At 36.2% G+C, this 13,930-nt stretch overlaps 1 protein-coding gene across 1 annotated transcript in view; it reads right to left on the bottom strand.

The window, feature by feature from the left end:
- Window positions 1-13,930, bottom strand: part of LOC150108732 (disco-interacting protein 2-like) — a 936,780-nt gene that overhangs the window by 814,690 nt on the left and 108,160 nt on the right. Inside the window, exon 5 of the mRNA XM_090416186.1 lies at window positions 5,180-5,269. Coding sequence (XP_090272312.1) covers window positions 5,180-5,269 — 90 coding nt within the window. The remainder of the gene's footprint in view (window positions 1-5,179; window positions 5,270-13,930) is intronic.

The following is a 13,930-nucleotide window of genomic DNA, read 5'->3' as shown; positions in this document are numbered from 1 at the left end:
AGATGTTCAGTTGTTTGCTGATGATGCAAAGTTGGATAGCGCAATAAAAAAATCAAGTTGATGTTGAGAGTTTGCAGGATGATTTAAATAAGCTGGTAAAATGGGCAAAAGGTAATGGATGTCAGTTCAATGTGGAAAAGTGTAAAGTTATGCATTTTGGGATTAAAAGATTACCAGCTGTGTACTACATTGATGGAACAATACTCCAAGAGATTGATGACTTTAGGGGTGTTCGTAGATAGGGAGGTGAAGTTCAGGGGACACATTGCTAAGGTGTCCAAGATTGCACATAGGATTACTTGGTTATTGAGGAACACACTAACATGCAGAGATAACAAGGTTATTATTCCCCTTTATAAAGCATTGATACTTCCACGTTTGGATTACTGTGCTCAGGTCTGGTCACCTGGATTCCTTGGAGATGAGGAGGTTGTGGAGAGGGTTCAGAGGAGAGTGACTAAGTTAGTGAGTAATGTAAAAAATGCTCCCTACATTGAAAGATTGAGAGCTTGTGGATTGCAGAGGTTGGTTGATAGGCAGAGAAGAGGGGATATGATTGAAACATTTAAGTTACTAGAAGGTTTTTATAAGATTGATGCAGGGAAAATGTTTCAGCTGTGTGATAGTGATGGAAGAATAAGAGGTCATTCCTGGAAATTAAGGAAAAGTGTGGTTAACAAGGGTGTGAGGATGAGGTTTTTCGCCTGGAGAGTGGTGAATGAGTAGAATGCATTGCCTGACTCAGTTGTGAGTTCATCTGCAAATGAATTCAAGAAGAGATATAATAGATTTTGTTTTGATTAGTTTGGGTCTCCTGCGATGAGTCTACTGACTCCATGGAGATACCCGTAATAATAATAATAGTATTCTTTGGCTAGCTTGTCTGTTTTGTTAGAGTAAAACATCTGAATTTTGAAGAGGAAAATTTCTACCAGTATGAAACCAGCTAATTTACCTTCAGTTGTAAGGTAAATTACTATATTTAGCACTCTCAAATCCCTGATACATTCCATCACATGCTGCCTCAGGTACTTATTCTTTAGTAATAACTGCATAAATCCCATTTCCTTCCTGAATACTATCCACATCATCCTTCACATCCCCTGGTCTATAGCAGCAACCGACTGTATATTTTGTCCTGTTGGTCTCTATCTCACACCTGATGGCCTCAAATGCAATATTTTCACTGGCCTCCAGTTGAACTCATACTTTCTTTGGGTGCAGTTCATCAGCTATCATCAACAATATCCCACCCCATTCTTTTCTCTCTATCCTCTCTGAAAATACTACATCATCTACTGTCAGCCATGTCTCGCCAATGCCAATAGCCTATGGCAAAATCAACTAACCAATGCCAAAAATTCCTCCCCCTTGTTTTGAATATTCCTGGCATTAGTATACATAAAGTGCAATAGCCCCCTAAGCCCACTGCTGCAATTAAGCTTTACATTAGCTATCCCATTCTAGTTTGTTACCAGTGAGTGCAGAATTAGGCATTTTTTTGCACATTCTTATACTGAACTGTCTCACTGGTATCTGTACACTCACTCAACAATTTTCTCCCTAAAAGTTCAAGTTTTCCTGTTTGATCACCTCCAATCTCACTTCAGTCAACAATACTTTATCTAAACTCTAAACACCAAATCCATTCAAATACAAACCATCCACCTTGTATAAGTCCTTTCATCTGTCAACCTCACTCCATACATCTAAAATTCCACCTCATTCCTCATGCATAAGCTACACATTGACTCGCTCATTATCATAGTCCCCTCTTCTCAAACTCAACCCTGTCCTCTTGTGGTAAGAAATTATCTTAACTCTCTCACTGTTTTCTTTTTTTCTTTTTTATGCTACTTTCAGTAACAGTTTCATATCCTTTGAAATTTACTTTGAAACCAAGTGAAAATAATTTTTACAACTATCTCTAATCCAGAGTATCTTAATAATAATGGGATACACCTTTATCCTTCTTGTATATGGAAAATATATGATTTTAGCATTAATTCAACTTGCTATTTTTCTGGATTTTCCTCCCACTGATGAGAACACAAAGATTGAAGCTGATATGGGTAGTGACTCTCCTTTATAATGCTTAGCATTATCATGTTCAAAAGGAAGTGTCCTTTGGATTACAGGATACCAAGACAATTCCTGTGATGTCATCAGCTTCTATATACAAGTAATCTAGTTGTGAATACTTCACATGCAAATCCTGTTTGCTTATACTTGGGTAAAGAATTAAACAAGAATTTCTTGGCAAGTATAATTAAGAATGCCAATTATGCTTATCAAAGCTCCATAGAGTCAAAAGACTGAATGTGTTAGTTTCCTCTGTGACACACATACAGACTCATCAAACCGTACTATAAATACATTTGTCTTTGCGCTCACCATACTCTCAGGCAAAACATTCCAATACCTTACCACACTATGCAAAAGATCCAGCTTTTCACTCTCCTGCTCACACCCTCAATGTTAATATGGTAATAGTCCCCTACCAATGTATATGTCACTATCAAATCCCCCATCCTCCACTAGGCTTTCTAAATTGCATTTTCTCAACCTTTCTTCACATTCAACATTCCAACAACCAGAACATCTTAGGCCATTGCCTCTGAATTCTTTTCATTATCTCTTCATCCTTTTTAAAACCATGTGACCAAAGGCTTGGATAGTAGTTCATGGAAGAATAATCTTATTTCTGTACATCAGTGTCCTTCACATTGTCAGAATCCACTGCGCTGTCCTAACAATTTTAACAATGTGTCTGCTAAATTTGAGATCCTTATCCACAATCACCTCCCCCCCCCCTCCCAGATCTGTTATTTCGTCCACTTTCTCCAAAATATCTCCAGCTGTATACTCTGCACCCTATCTCTGTGTCCCAAATTTTATAACCTTTAAAATTTGCTCATACACTACATGTATTCAACTTCTCTTGTAAAGCCATAACTTCTGCTCTACTCCTCATAGAATCTTTCCAACTTTGCATCATCTGCAAGCAACTACATATTCCCCAATGAAACTTTTCCCAATATAATTAACGTGCAAGTTAAACAATAATGGTCCAAAACAGACCCTTGAGACAAAAAAATTGGTTTGAAAGAAGAAGAAAGTCACTACTAGTGATTTTCCTCTTTCAAGATATTACCCCCCCCCCAATACACAATTTGCTGATATCTATCAGGTAGTCAACCTGAATTCAAACCAATGCACTAATCTGTTATCCAACCATATCCATTCTAATCGAATTACCAATTAGGAATGTAACAATCTAACAAAACCCTTTGCAAAATCTAATTATATCCCTGTATATTTATTTACCTTGTCCGATGCACTTGTTGCAATAAGTAAGTTGATTACTAGAACATGATCTTCCTTTAGTAAACCCAAGCTATCCACCAAAGAGAATGCTACTGTTGTCAATCCAATTTTGAACCCTGATGTCCAGTAACATCAACACTTTTAACCACGACACAGAGATTAGCCTATAATTCAAAGATTAAGTCACATCACCTCCCATATGAATCAGAACAAACTTACCCTCCTTCCACAGTTGTTTGGATCTGGGCTTAGTATAAGTATCATATTAAACAAGCATGTCAAAGCTGCTGTTACCGTGGAACATTCCCTCAAAAGACATGGTGATACATTATCTAATCATGCAGCTTTATTAACATCAGGTTTATTCAATTTACCATATACCTCCTGCTCACTCACAATCAGTCCCTTCTTCTCCTCCCTTCCCCCCCTGCACTTTAGTTATGCATGAGGTCATATTATGAGGATGAAATAATAATTTTATTTAATATCAACTATATCCTCCACAGCAATTATCCTTATACCATTCACCAACCAAAATCATCCTTCTATAATCATTCTTTCTTCTACCAGCTACATGTTGAAAGAACTCCCTAGGATTTTTTTTTTTTTGCCTGATTAGCTAAGCATCGCCCATCCTGCACTTTTGCAATCCTTACATAGTGAGTCACCTTCCTTGTCTGCTCATGGAACTACTCATTACCACTCATCTTATACTACTCCTTCTCATCAACCAGAGGGAGATTAGACACCTCATTTATAACAACATCTTCTAATGAGATAATCAAATCCAAGACCTCATGCCTTCTGGTAGCTGACCCTCAAAAATTCAAGAAATTCATTCTCTTTACTCATGCTATCTCTTCAACTAAATCTATATTACCATAATTAAAATGATCCATAATGATCGCCTTTTTCTTATTTGCTTGGCAAATTTTCTTATATATTTCACTACCACTGTCTTCCACATTACAGTCTATATCAACATCCAACTAAATATGTCATTCTATCTACCTCTGTCTTATACAGTACTGCCCATATTTCCCTATTGCATCTCTATATTACATGGGCACAACTTTAACTTCTTTTTCTATCATCAACAGCACTCCCCTTCCTTTTTTGCCTTTTCTATCTCCACAAAAAATGTCATGCCCTTCCATCTATTCCTGTCAGAATGTCATCCTCATCCAAGCCTGTCCCACTTATTCTAACAATTTTGGAGTGGCAAACTCGATGACTGCAACAATTTCATTTCCCTTATATCTGATACTATTGGCATTCGTATCTGAACACAATAGTTCATTTCTGTGTATATGACAAGTTCCACCAATACCACTTCTTCGATATGACCCCACACTTTCTCTCTCTCGTTATCCACCCACAACCCTCTTCAGACCCAAATGCTTCCACAACTTCTCAGGACATCCCATTCCTTTGTCTGTTCACACATTCACTTTTGTTCTATCATCCTTCTTTCTCACACTGTCTTCCTGTTCATCTTTGCACTGCCAACCCCCCCTTGTCCCCATCTGTCTTCTCATTCTCATCACCTCCCCATTCATAGGCATTCGTTTAATCTCTTCTACCTTATGTTTCTGTTTTTGCATCTCACTGCTCACCTGGCTCAGATCTATTCTCTGTAGTCATTACTCTCCCTTCAGCAATTTCACATGACTGACATAGAACTATTAAAATGCTAATCTTCTCAAACATAACTAAACTATGAATTTCCAGAACAATCTGAAACATTATATAAAAATTTTAAAAATATTAATCACAATACTTTGCATATTGTGATTTTTTTTTACCAGTATACGGTTTCAAGTACATGGCTTCGCAAAGAAGAGATGCTTACCTGAATGATATCTGCTTTCATTACGGGTGAGTCTACGCTGAGCTCGCCTCTTGGCTCGAGTAGATGGACTAGCAGCTCCTGTAGGCAAGGCTGTAAGAATAAAAGACTCAGTAATTATGATATTACCACCTATACAAAAAAGATGCATTCCCTCTCATGTTTTTTCCCTCTATCTTAGAAAAATGCTAGTGGCAACTGGACTATTCCACTAGTATAAAAACTTGAACCTAATAAACTAACTTTTCTTCCTCTTTTTTTTTGTCTATATAGCTTCAATTATCCGAAACGTTTTTTTTCCAAAGATTGCAACCTAGAACTATCCTATACATTTTGTAACTTTTCAATGCCCATAACTGATATAGAAATGCAATTATATATCAGTATACATTAGTGGCCAAAATTGTGGAAACCTTTTGGAAAAAGTGTATTTCCGAGGTTTGATGACTCATAACAGTTTTTTTTTTTTTTTTTTTTGAGTAATACCATAAAATTATACATCAATGGAAAGATAATTTAATCAAGAATGTAATGCAATAACTTTTATGAAGGATTTTTTTATTAGAACAGCAGTTATAAAGTAGAAAAGTGAAACACATAGAAAAAATGAGATATACAAAAATTCTCACAATGTGAGTTAATACTTAGATGGGTAACCTTTAGCATTAATTACGGCCTTACAATGCCTTCCCATGGAGTGAACCAAGTTTTTTTAGTTCTGCAGCTGTTATAATGTGAAACCAATATTGAATTATTGTTTCTATTAATTGGGTTTTAATGGTGGGTTGCTTCTGACTAACAAGTTTCTTTAGTCAGCTCCATAGATTTTCGATTGGGTTAAGGTCTGGGCTATTCCCAGGCCATTCCAGCAGTGGAATATGATTATCTTGAAACCACTTTTTGCACACAGCAGCAACATGACATCATGAAGCTGTTGAAATATAAATGCTTCATTATCTAAGAAAAGATCACATGCAGAAGGCTTCAGTTTGGGCTCAAGTATTTCATTCATGTATTTTTGGGCATTTATATTCCCATTAATCATGCAAATTCTGCCCACACCTTTTGATGTCATACAACCCCAGATCATAACACTAAGTGCATGTTTCACAGCAGCTGTAATGCAATCAGGATGCAAATCTTCTCCGATTCTTACGGAGAAGATTTGCGTCTCTTTACGTGTTTTATGCAATCACTACCAAACAGGGAGATTTTGGTCTCATCGCTCCAAATAACACTGTCCCATTGTTCTGCTGTCCAGTTAACTTGCGTTTTAACCCAGTTTAATCTTTTCAACCTTTGTTTGAGAGATAAAAATGGCTTTTTTCGTGGAATTCTAGCTTTAGACCAAATTCCTGCAGTCTGTGCCGAACAGTCCAGATGATTTTCTTCTGTCACATAGGCACAGTCTCTCAATTCTTCTATCATCACTTGCTGTTGTGCCTTTACCAGTCTGGTTTTGTAGTGACTGAGTCTCCTTATACCTCTTCAAAAATTTAGAAATGCCACCTTTGGTTAAGTTCCAACCAATTTTTCTTCTAATTTCTTCATAACTGTGGACTTCTTCACTTTGTAGTACTATTTTACATTACTTTCTTGGTGACCAGTCAACTCTTTGCACCATTTCTATAATTTTATTACATTTTACAAGCTCACTAAATGAAAGAACACAAAAAAAAAACCAACCAACTTGACAGCAATCACCTAACACACTGACAAATGTCCTCCTCTCAGCTCCAATACATGACATCAATAGCTGAATCCTACTGTGACCTTATTGGCTCATTGCCAAAACAAGATGACACCTGATTGGCTCTCTAAACACTCATGCTCATTGGCTACATTCAAATGAAGGAAAGCTACTTCATATTAACCTAAGCAAGTTTTGCTTCTTTTTTCTGGTTATCTGGCTATAACTTTTCATACAATACAGATAATTGACAAACTGTGTTGCATTACATTCTTGATTAAATTATCTTTCCATTGATATATAATTTTATGGTATTACACCAAACAAAAGTGGTGTTATGAGCCATCAAACCTCAAAAATACTTTTTCCAAAAGGTTTCCATAATGTTGGCCACTTTGTGTGTGTGTGTGTGTGTGTGTGTGTGTGTGTGTGTGTGTGTGTGTGTGTGTGTGTGAGCATTAAAGCGGTTACCATGATACATTTAAAAAAAGATATTTAATGACTAACAAACCAAGAATAAGTTAGAAAACTTTAATGATACAACTAGTTTCGGCTTATTATGGCCATCATCAGGAATCTTTGTAGGTAGAAGAAACAATAATAAAAGACTGAAGATATTAAGAAAACTAAGAAGCACAGGTTAATTGTATTAGATAATTAAAAATAAAAAACGTATTAAAATTCCAGTTCTTCTATTTACGTGCCATTGTTTATTATATGTGTGGTAGTAGACTATCGAGAACGTCAGTATTGAACAACAGCAGTATGGCTCTCAGGGATGTTATAGCTCAAATTGCTGTTCAAATGTACAAAAATAGGGGTGCTTAAGAGTCAAAGCTATATAACTAAGAGGAGACCTCCACATAGCCTTTAAAGGAATGCAGAGAACTGACCAGGGCTTCTGACCTAATGTCCAATCCTCACCTTCTCGTGGTGCACCCTGTTGAGTATCTACTTGGATACTGAACGAACGACGATGGGCTGGCAATTTGGGATTTAGCCGACCAAATTGTATTCTTATTGGTTAAACCAAAATAAAAAATGATGGTACAACATGACAAAATTTCATGCCGGCTGGGGTGTCACCTGGTTAAACAAGGCCCCTGTTGTTTTCGCCAGGGAACCAGGGCGAACAGCAAAAAGTCAGCTACTGGAACAGATCTGAAAACACAACCCAACTCAACATCACCAGAGTTAAAGATCGGTACTATCAACATAAGAAGCATGAATGGCAAAGAAATGGAGCTAGCTGAGGAATTAGATAAGTACCAGATCGACATAATAGGAGTGACTGAAACAAAAAAGACAAAAACTGGTGAGATCTTTCTGAGCAATGAATACAAAATGTTATATTCAGGCAATGACAATCAAGGAAAAGAAGGAGTAGCCATAGTATTCAACACAAAATACGAGGCTAATCTTCTTGAATGGCAATAAGTCTCAAGTAGAGTAATGTAGGCAAATATGGGAATGGGGAAATGGACAATGAGACTTATTTGTGCCTATGGTCCCACAGAAGGTTCTACTAAGGATGAAGTGGAGGAATTTTTTGAGGCTTTAGAGAAAGCAACTGACACAATGAAAAAGGAAAAGTTGGTCCTTGTTGGGGATCTGAATAGCAGAGTAGGAAATCATTGTCAGACATACAAAAATATTTTGGGAAAATATGGAGAAAAGAGCAAAGATAATAATAATGGCAAATATCTATTGGATTTATGCTCAGGACATGGACTGGTTATTACTAACACCATGTTCCAACATAAAAATGTGCACAAATTCACATGGAGAGAAGAGGCTAGGAATAAGAAAAGTCGCATTGACTATGTTATTGTTGATAGTCATGTTTTCTCCCTGGTGCAGGACACCAGAGTGTACAGAGGATTTGAAATTGGAAGTGATCACTATTTAGTTTTGAACAAGATAAAATTGAATTTCATATTGAAAAGAATAACGTGTAAGAAAGTTTTAAAGCGAATAAAAGTTGAGCAGCTCTCAGATGTGAACTGTAGACTAAAATACACAAAGATTATTGAAGAAAAAATGAAAGAGTTTGAGAACAGGAATCAAACCTTGGAGATTCAGTGGCAAACTCTGAAGAAAACATTGATTGATTCTGCCAGAGAGGCATGTGGTGAGGTTGTCTGTAAGGATAGAAAAATTAGAACTCCATGGTGGACACAAAAAGTTAAAGACGCAGTGAAGGAAAAGAAGAAAGCCTATCAAAAGTTCCTGGCAAATAAATCAGCTTGTGCTCTTACAGAATACAGAGACAAATGCAAGAATGCTAAACACTGTGTAAAACTAGCTAAATGAAAGTCATGGGAGGACTTTGGCAAGAACATTGAAAATAAATACCAAGAAGGTGGCAAAATATTCTGGAGGTTGTTGAAGAAGCTTAGGAATGGAGGAAAGAGTGCTGAAAAAGGAGTTAGAGATGATAAAGGTGACATGAAAACAGTAGAAAAAGATATCCTTGAAGTATGGAGTAATTACTTTGAAAAACTGCTAAATGAAACAAGCTGTGATGATAGCACAGTAGTAAAAAACATTGACCAGGCATGCAGTGAAGAATACATATCCATACTTGAAGTAGAAAAAGCCATCAGAGGCTTGAAATGTGGAAAGGCAGCAGGAGTAGATGATATTCGACCAGAAATGCTGAAGTATGGTGGTATGAAAGTCTTACAGTGGCTGCACTGCATAGTTCAGAAAGCCTGGACAAAGCGACGAATTCCCGATGATTGGAGTAGATCTCTCATAGTACCCATATATAAAAAGGGAAATAAAACTGAATGCGAGAATTACAGAGGTATTTCTCTACTGAGTGTTCCTGGCAAGATCTATGCAAGTATACTTGAGAAACGGTTGAGAAGAATTGTGGAAGAAAAGCTGGGTGAAGAACAAACTGGATTCAGGCCAAATAGAGGCTGTCAGGATCAGATCTTCACTTTACAACAAATAGTCGAGACAGCATGGGAATATAACAAAGATCTGTATTTAAGTTTTGTCGATTTGGAAAAGGCATATGAGAAGTTGCCAAGAGAGAAGCTATTCAATACGCTACATTTATATGGTGTCAATGAGGCATTATATCAAGCAATACTTAGTCTTTATTTGAGTTGTAAGTCAGCAGTTAGAATTCAAGGAAGTACAGGAAGATGGTTTAATGTTAAACCTGGTGTGAGACAAGTATGTACATTATCCCCTCTGTTATTCATTATCTATATGGATCGCATTATGAAGGAAAGTGGTATTAAACATGATATCAAAATTGGAGATGTTAATGTCAGCTCTTTGCTTTATGCGGATGATGTTATACTTCTAAATAAATACGCTACAAGTCTGCAAGATTTTCTGACTAAATTGAATAACTGTTGAAAATATCAACTGTGTTGTGAATGGAGAACTTGTGGAACAAGTGAAACATTTCAGCTACTTAGGCAAGATTTTTAGTGAAGATGGAAAATTAAATATAGAAATAGACAACAGAGTCAGCAAAACTGGTAGTGGGAAGTCAATTGAATAAATTCATATGGAATAAGAGAAATTAGTCGGAACATTAAATTAGCTGTATACAAGACAGTGATCAAACCAGTTTTAACTTATGGATCTGAGAGCTGGGTCAGAAATAAAACACTTGATCAAAAACTGGAGACCGCAGATAAGAGAGTCCTGAGAAAGATTATAGGTGTGAACTGATGGCATCAATGGCAATATCATATTAAAAACGTGAATATTAGGAAAGAACTTGACATTATCAGCATCCAGGAATGCGTTAGCAGAGCTAATCTCAGGTGGTATGGTCACTTAAACAGAATGGGCGAAGAAAGATTAGCAAAACAAGTGTTCTCTGCAAGGTTGGCAGGAAAACGACCCAGAAGAATACCAAGATATAGGTGGATTGATACGGTACAAAGTGCCTTAGACGATAGAAATATAAGATCTTATAATGTTGGAGTCTTGACAAGTAACAGACTGATTTGGAGGAAAATTGTAGATAGAAAGTTAATAATGATGTAAATTTTTCATGTAGTACTATCATATCCTGTACATCCCTTAAGGGTACATGGTAGGAATTTGATGATGTACATGATTAAGGACGATCTCACTGGATTCCACTATCTTTCTTTCAAATTCATCCTTGCAACGGAAAATGTTTTCAAATCTATTCCAGGAAACTGAGTGACCTTGAAAATTATCATGAGGATTGTTAGAGAAGAAAACATGGCTGGATAAGGTACTAGCATTTGATCTTTTATAGGAGATGTCTCTTTTATGCTCTTCCATGGAAAGTTCAACAGATTTATTAGTTTGACCGTAATAAGGAACATTACAATCACACCACAGTTTATATACGCCAGGATATTTTAGATTATGATGCTTAGGTTTCGGATGGCTTATAAGAGATCTGATTTTTGGAAGAATGGTGAATAATGTCCTGATGTTGTACTTTTGAAGGACTTTTGCCAAATTTTGGGAGACCGAACTGATGTAAGGGATTGAGATGTTACCTTTAAAATTGGTAGTTTCTGTATTGATGTGCCTAGGAGGATCTATAAGAAATTTCTTAATCGTTCTTTTATGATATCCATTTTGTTCAAAAATATGTGAGAGGGGATTAATTTCTTTTTGAAGCTCATTTGGATCGTTTAAAATTGAGCGAGCTCTGTGTCCTAAAGTGGAAATAGTTCCGAGTTTCTGTGGTGGAAAATTATGAGAAAGACTGTGATGGTATCTATTAGTATGCATTGGTTTTCTGTACATAGAGATTCTAAATTTTCCAGAACAGCGTGAGAGTTTTATATCTAGGAAAGGGAGTTATCATGTTCTAGTTCTGCCGTGAATTTTATATTTGGATGTAGGTTATTTGGATGATGAAGAAAATTCATGTGAGTTTTGACCATAACTCCATATAATAAAAACGTCATCTACATAATGTTTCCAAACTTTTGGTTTAAAAGAAGAGGCAGATATAGCTCTGGTTTCAAAATCCTCTAGGAAAATATTCGCCAGAATGGGGGATAAAGGGGTTCCCCATCGCCAAGCCCTGGTTCTGTTTATAGATTGTATCTTGATATCGGAAGTAGCCAGATTGAATGCAATGCTTTAATATTTTCCTAGAATGGGGGATAAAGGGTTCCCCATCGCCATGCCCTGGTTCTGTTTATAGATTGTATTTTGATATCGGGAGTAGCCAGATTGAACGCAATGCTTTAATAAACTAAACATTTTTTGGATACATTTTTTATCCTTTAATAATATTAATACTTCTTCAGTTGGTACATTTGTGAATAATGAAATAATATCTAAACTGGCTATAATATCATCCTCGTTGATGGATAAATCTTTAATACTAGATACAAAATCTAAGGTGTTGTTGATGAGCAATGAAGACTTATTAGAAAACGACTTGAGATATTTTGCAAGATATCTTGATAGTTTGTAGGTTGGAGAGTCAATACCCTCGACAATAGGGAGAAGAGGAGTGTTTTCCTTATGTATTTTTGGAACTCCATAGATATGTGGTATAAGTGGATGAAGGGAGCGTAGAGAGAGAGACGTACATCACAAGGAAGTTCACTAGTATTTTGTACAGTTTTGTAGTTCTCTACACTCCCTTCATCCACTTATACCATGAATCTATGGAGTTCCAAAAATACATAAGGAAAACACTCCTCTTCGCCCTACTGTCGAGGGTATTGACTCTCCAACCTACAAACTATTAAGATATCTTGCAAAATATCTCAAGTCTTTTTCTAATAAGTCTTCATCGTTCATCAACAACACCTTAGATTTTGTATCTAGTATTAAAGATTTATCCATCAACGATATAGCCAGTTTAGATATTATTTCATTATTCACAAATGTACCAACTGAAGAAGTATTAATATTATTAAAGGATAAATTATCAAAAAAAATGTTTACTTTATTAAAGCATTGCATTCAATCTGGCTACTTCCGATATCAAGATACAATCTATAAACAGAACCAGGGCTTGACGATGGGGAACCCTTTATCCCCCATTCTGGCGAATATTTTCCTAGAGAACTTTGAAACAAGAGCTATATCTGCCTCTTCTTTTAAACCAAAAGTTTGGAAACGTTATGTAGATGACGTTTTTATTATATGGAGTTATCTTCAAAACTCTCTCACTTCATCATCCAAATAACCTGCATCCAAATATAAAATTCACGGCAGAACTAGAACATGATAACTCCCTTTCCTGGATATAAAACTCTCACGCTGTTCTGGAAATTTAGAATCTCTATGTACAGAAAACCAATGCATACTAATAGATATCTTGACAGTCTTTCTCATAATTTTCCACCACAGAAACTCGGAACTATTTCCACTTTAGGACACAGAGTCGCTCTATTTTAAACGATCCAAATGAGCTTCAAAAAGAAATTAATCACCTCTCACGTATTTTTGAACAAAATGGATATCATAAAAGAACAATTAAGAAATTTCTTATATATCCTCCTAGGCACATCAATACAGAAACTACCAATTTTAAAGGTAACATCCCAATCCCTTACATCAGTTCGGTCTCCCAAAAATTGGCAAAAGTCCTTCAAAAGTACAACATCAGGACGTTATTCACCACTCTTCCAAAAATCAGATCTCTTATAAGCCATCCTAAACTTAAGCATCATAATCTAAAATATCCTGGCGTATATAAACTATGATGTGACTGTAATGTTCCTTATTACGGTCAAACTAATAAATCTGTTGAACTTTGCATGGGAGAGACATCTCCTATAAAAGATCAAATGCTAGTACCTTATCCAGCCATGTTCTCTTCTCTAACAATCCTCATGATAATTTTCAAGGTCACTCAGTTTCCTGGGATAGATCTGAAAACATTTTCCATTGCAAGGATGAATTTGAAAGAAAGATAGTGGAATCCAGTGAGATCGTCCTTAATCTTGTACATTTGAACAGTAATTTGAGCTATAACATCCATGAGAGCCATACTGCTGTTGTTCAATACTGGAGTTCTCGAGAGTCTACTACCACGCATACAATAAACAATGGCACGTAAATAGAACAACTGGAATTTT

The sequence above is a fragment of the Typopeltis vanoorti genome, chromosome 3, assembly GCF_054136105.1.
Source record: "Typopeltis vanoorti isolate ZY-2024b chromosome 3, IOZ_Tvanoo_1.0, whole genome shotgun sequence".
Taxonomy (NCBI): Eukaryota; Metazoa; Arthropoda; class Arachnida; order Uropygi; family Thelyphonidae; genus Typopeltis; species Typopeltis vanoorti.
Note: the sequence above shows the minus strand (reverse complement) of the source record. Positions and strands in the feature narration are given on the sequence as shown.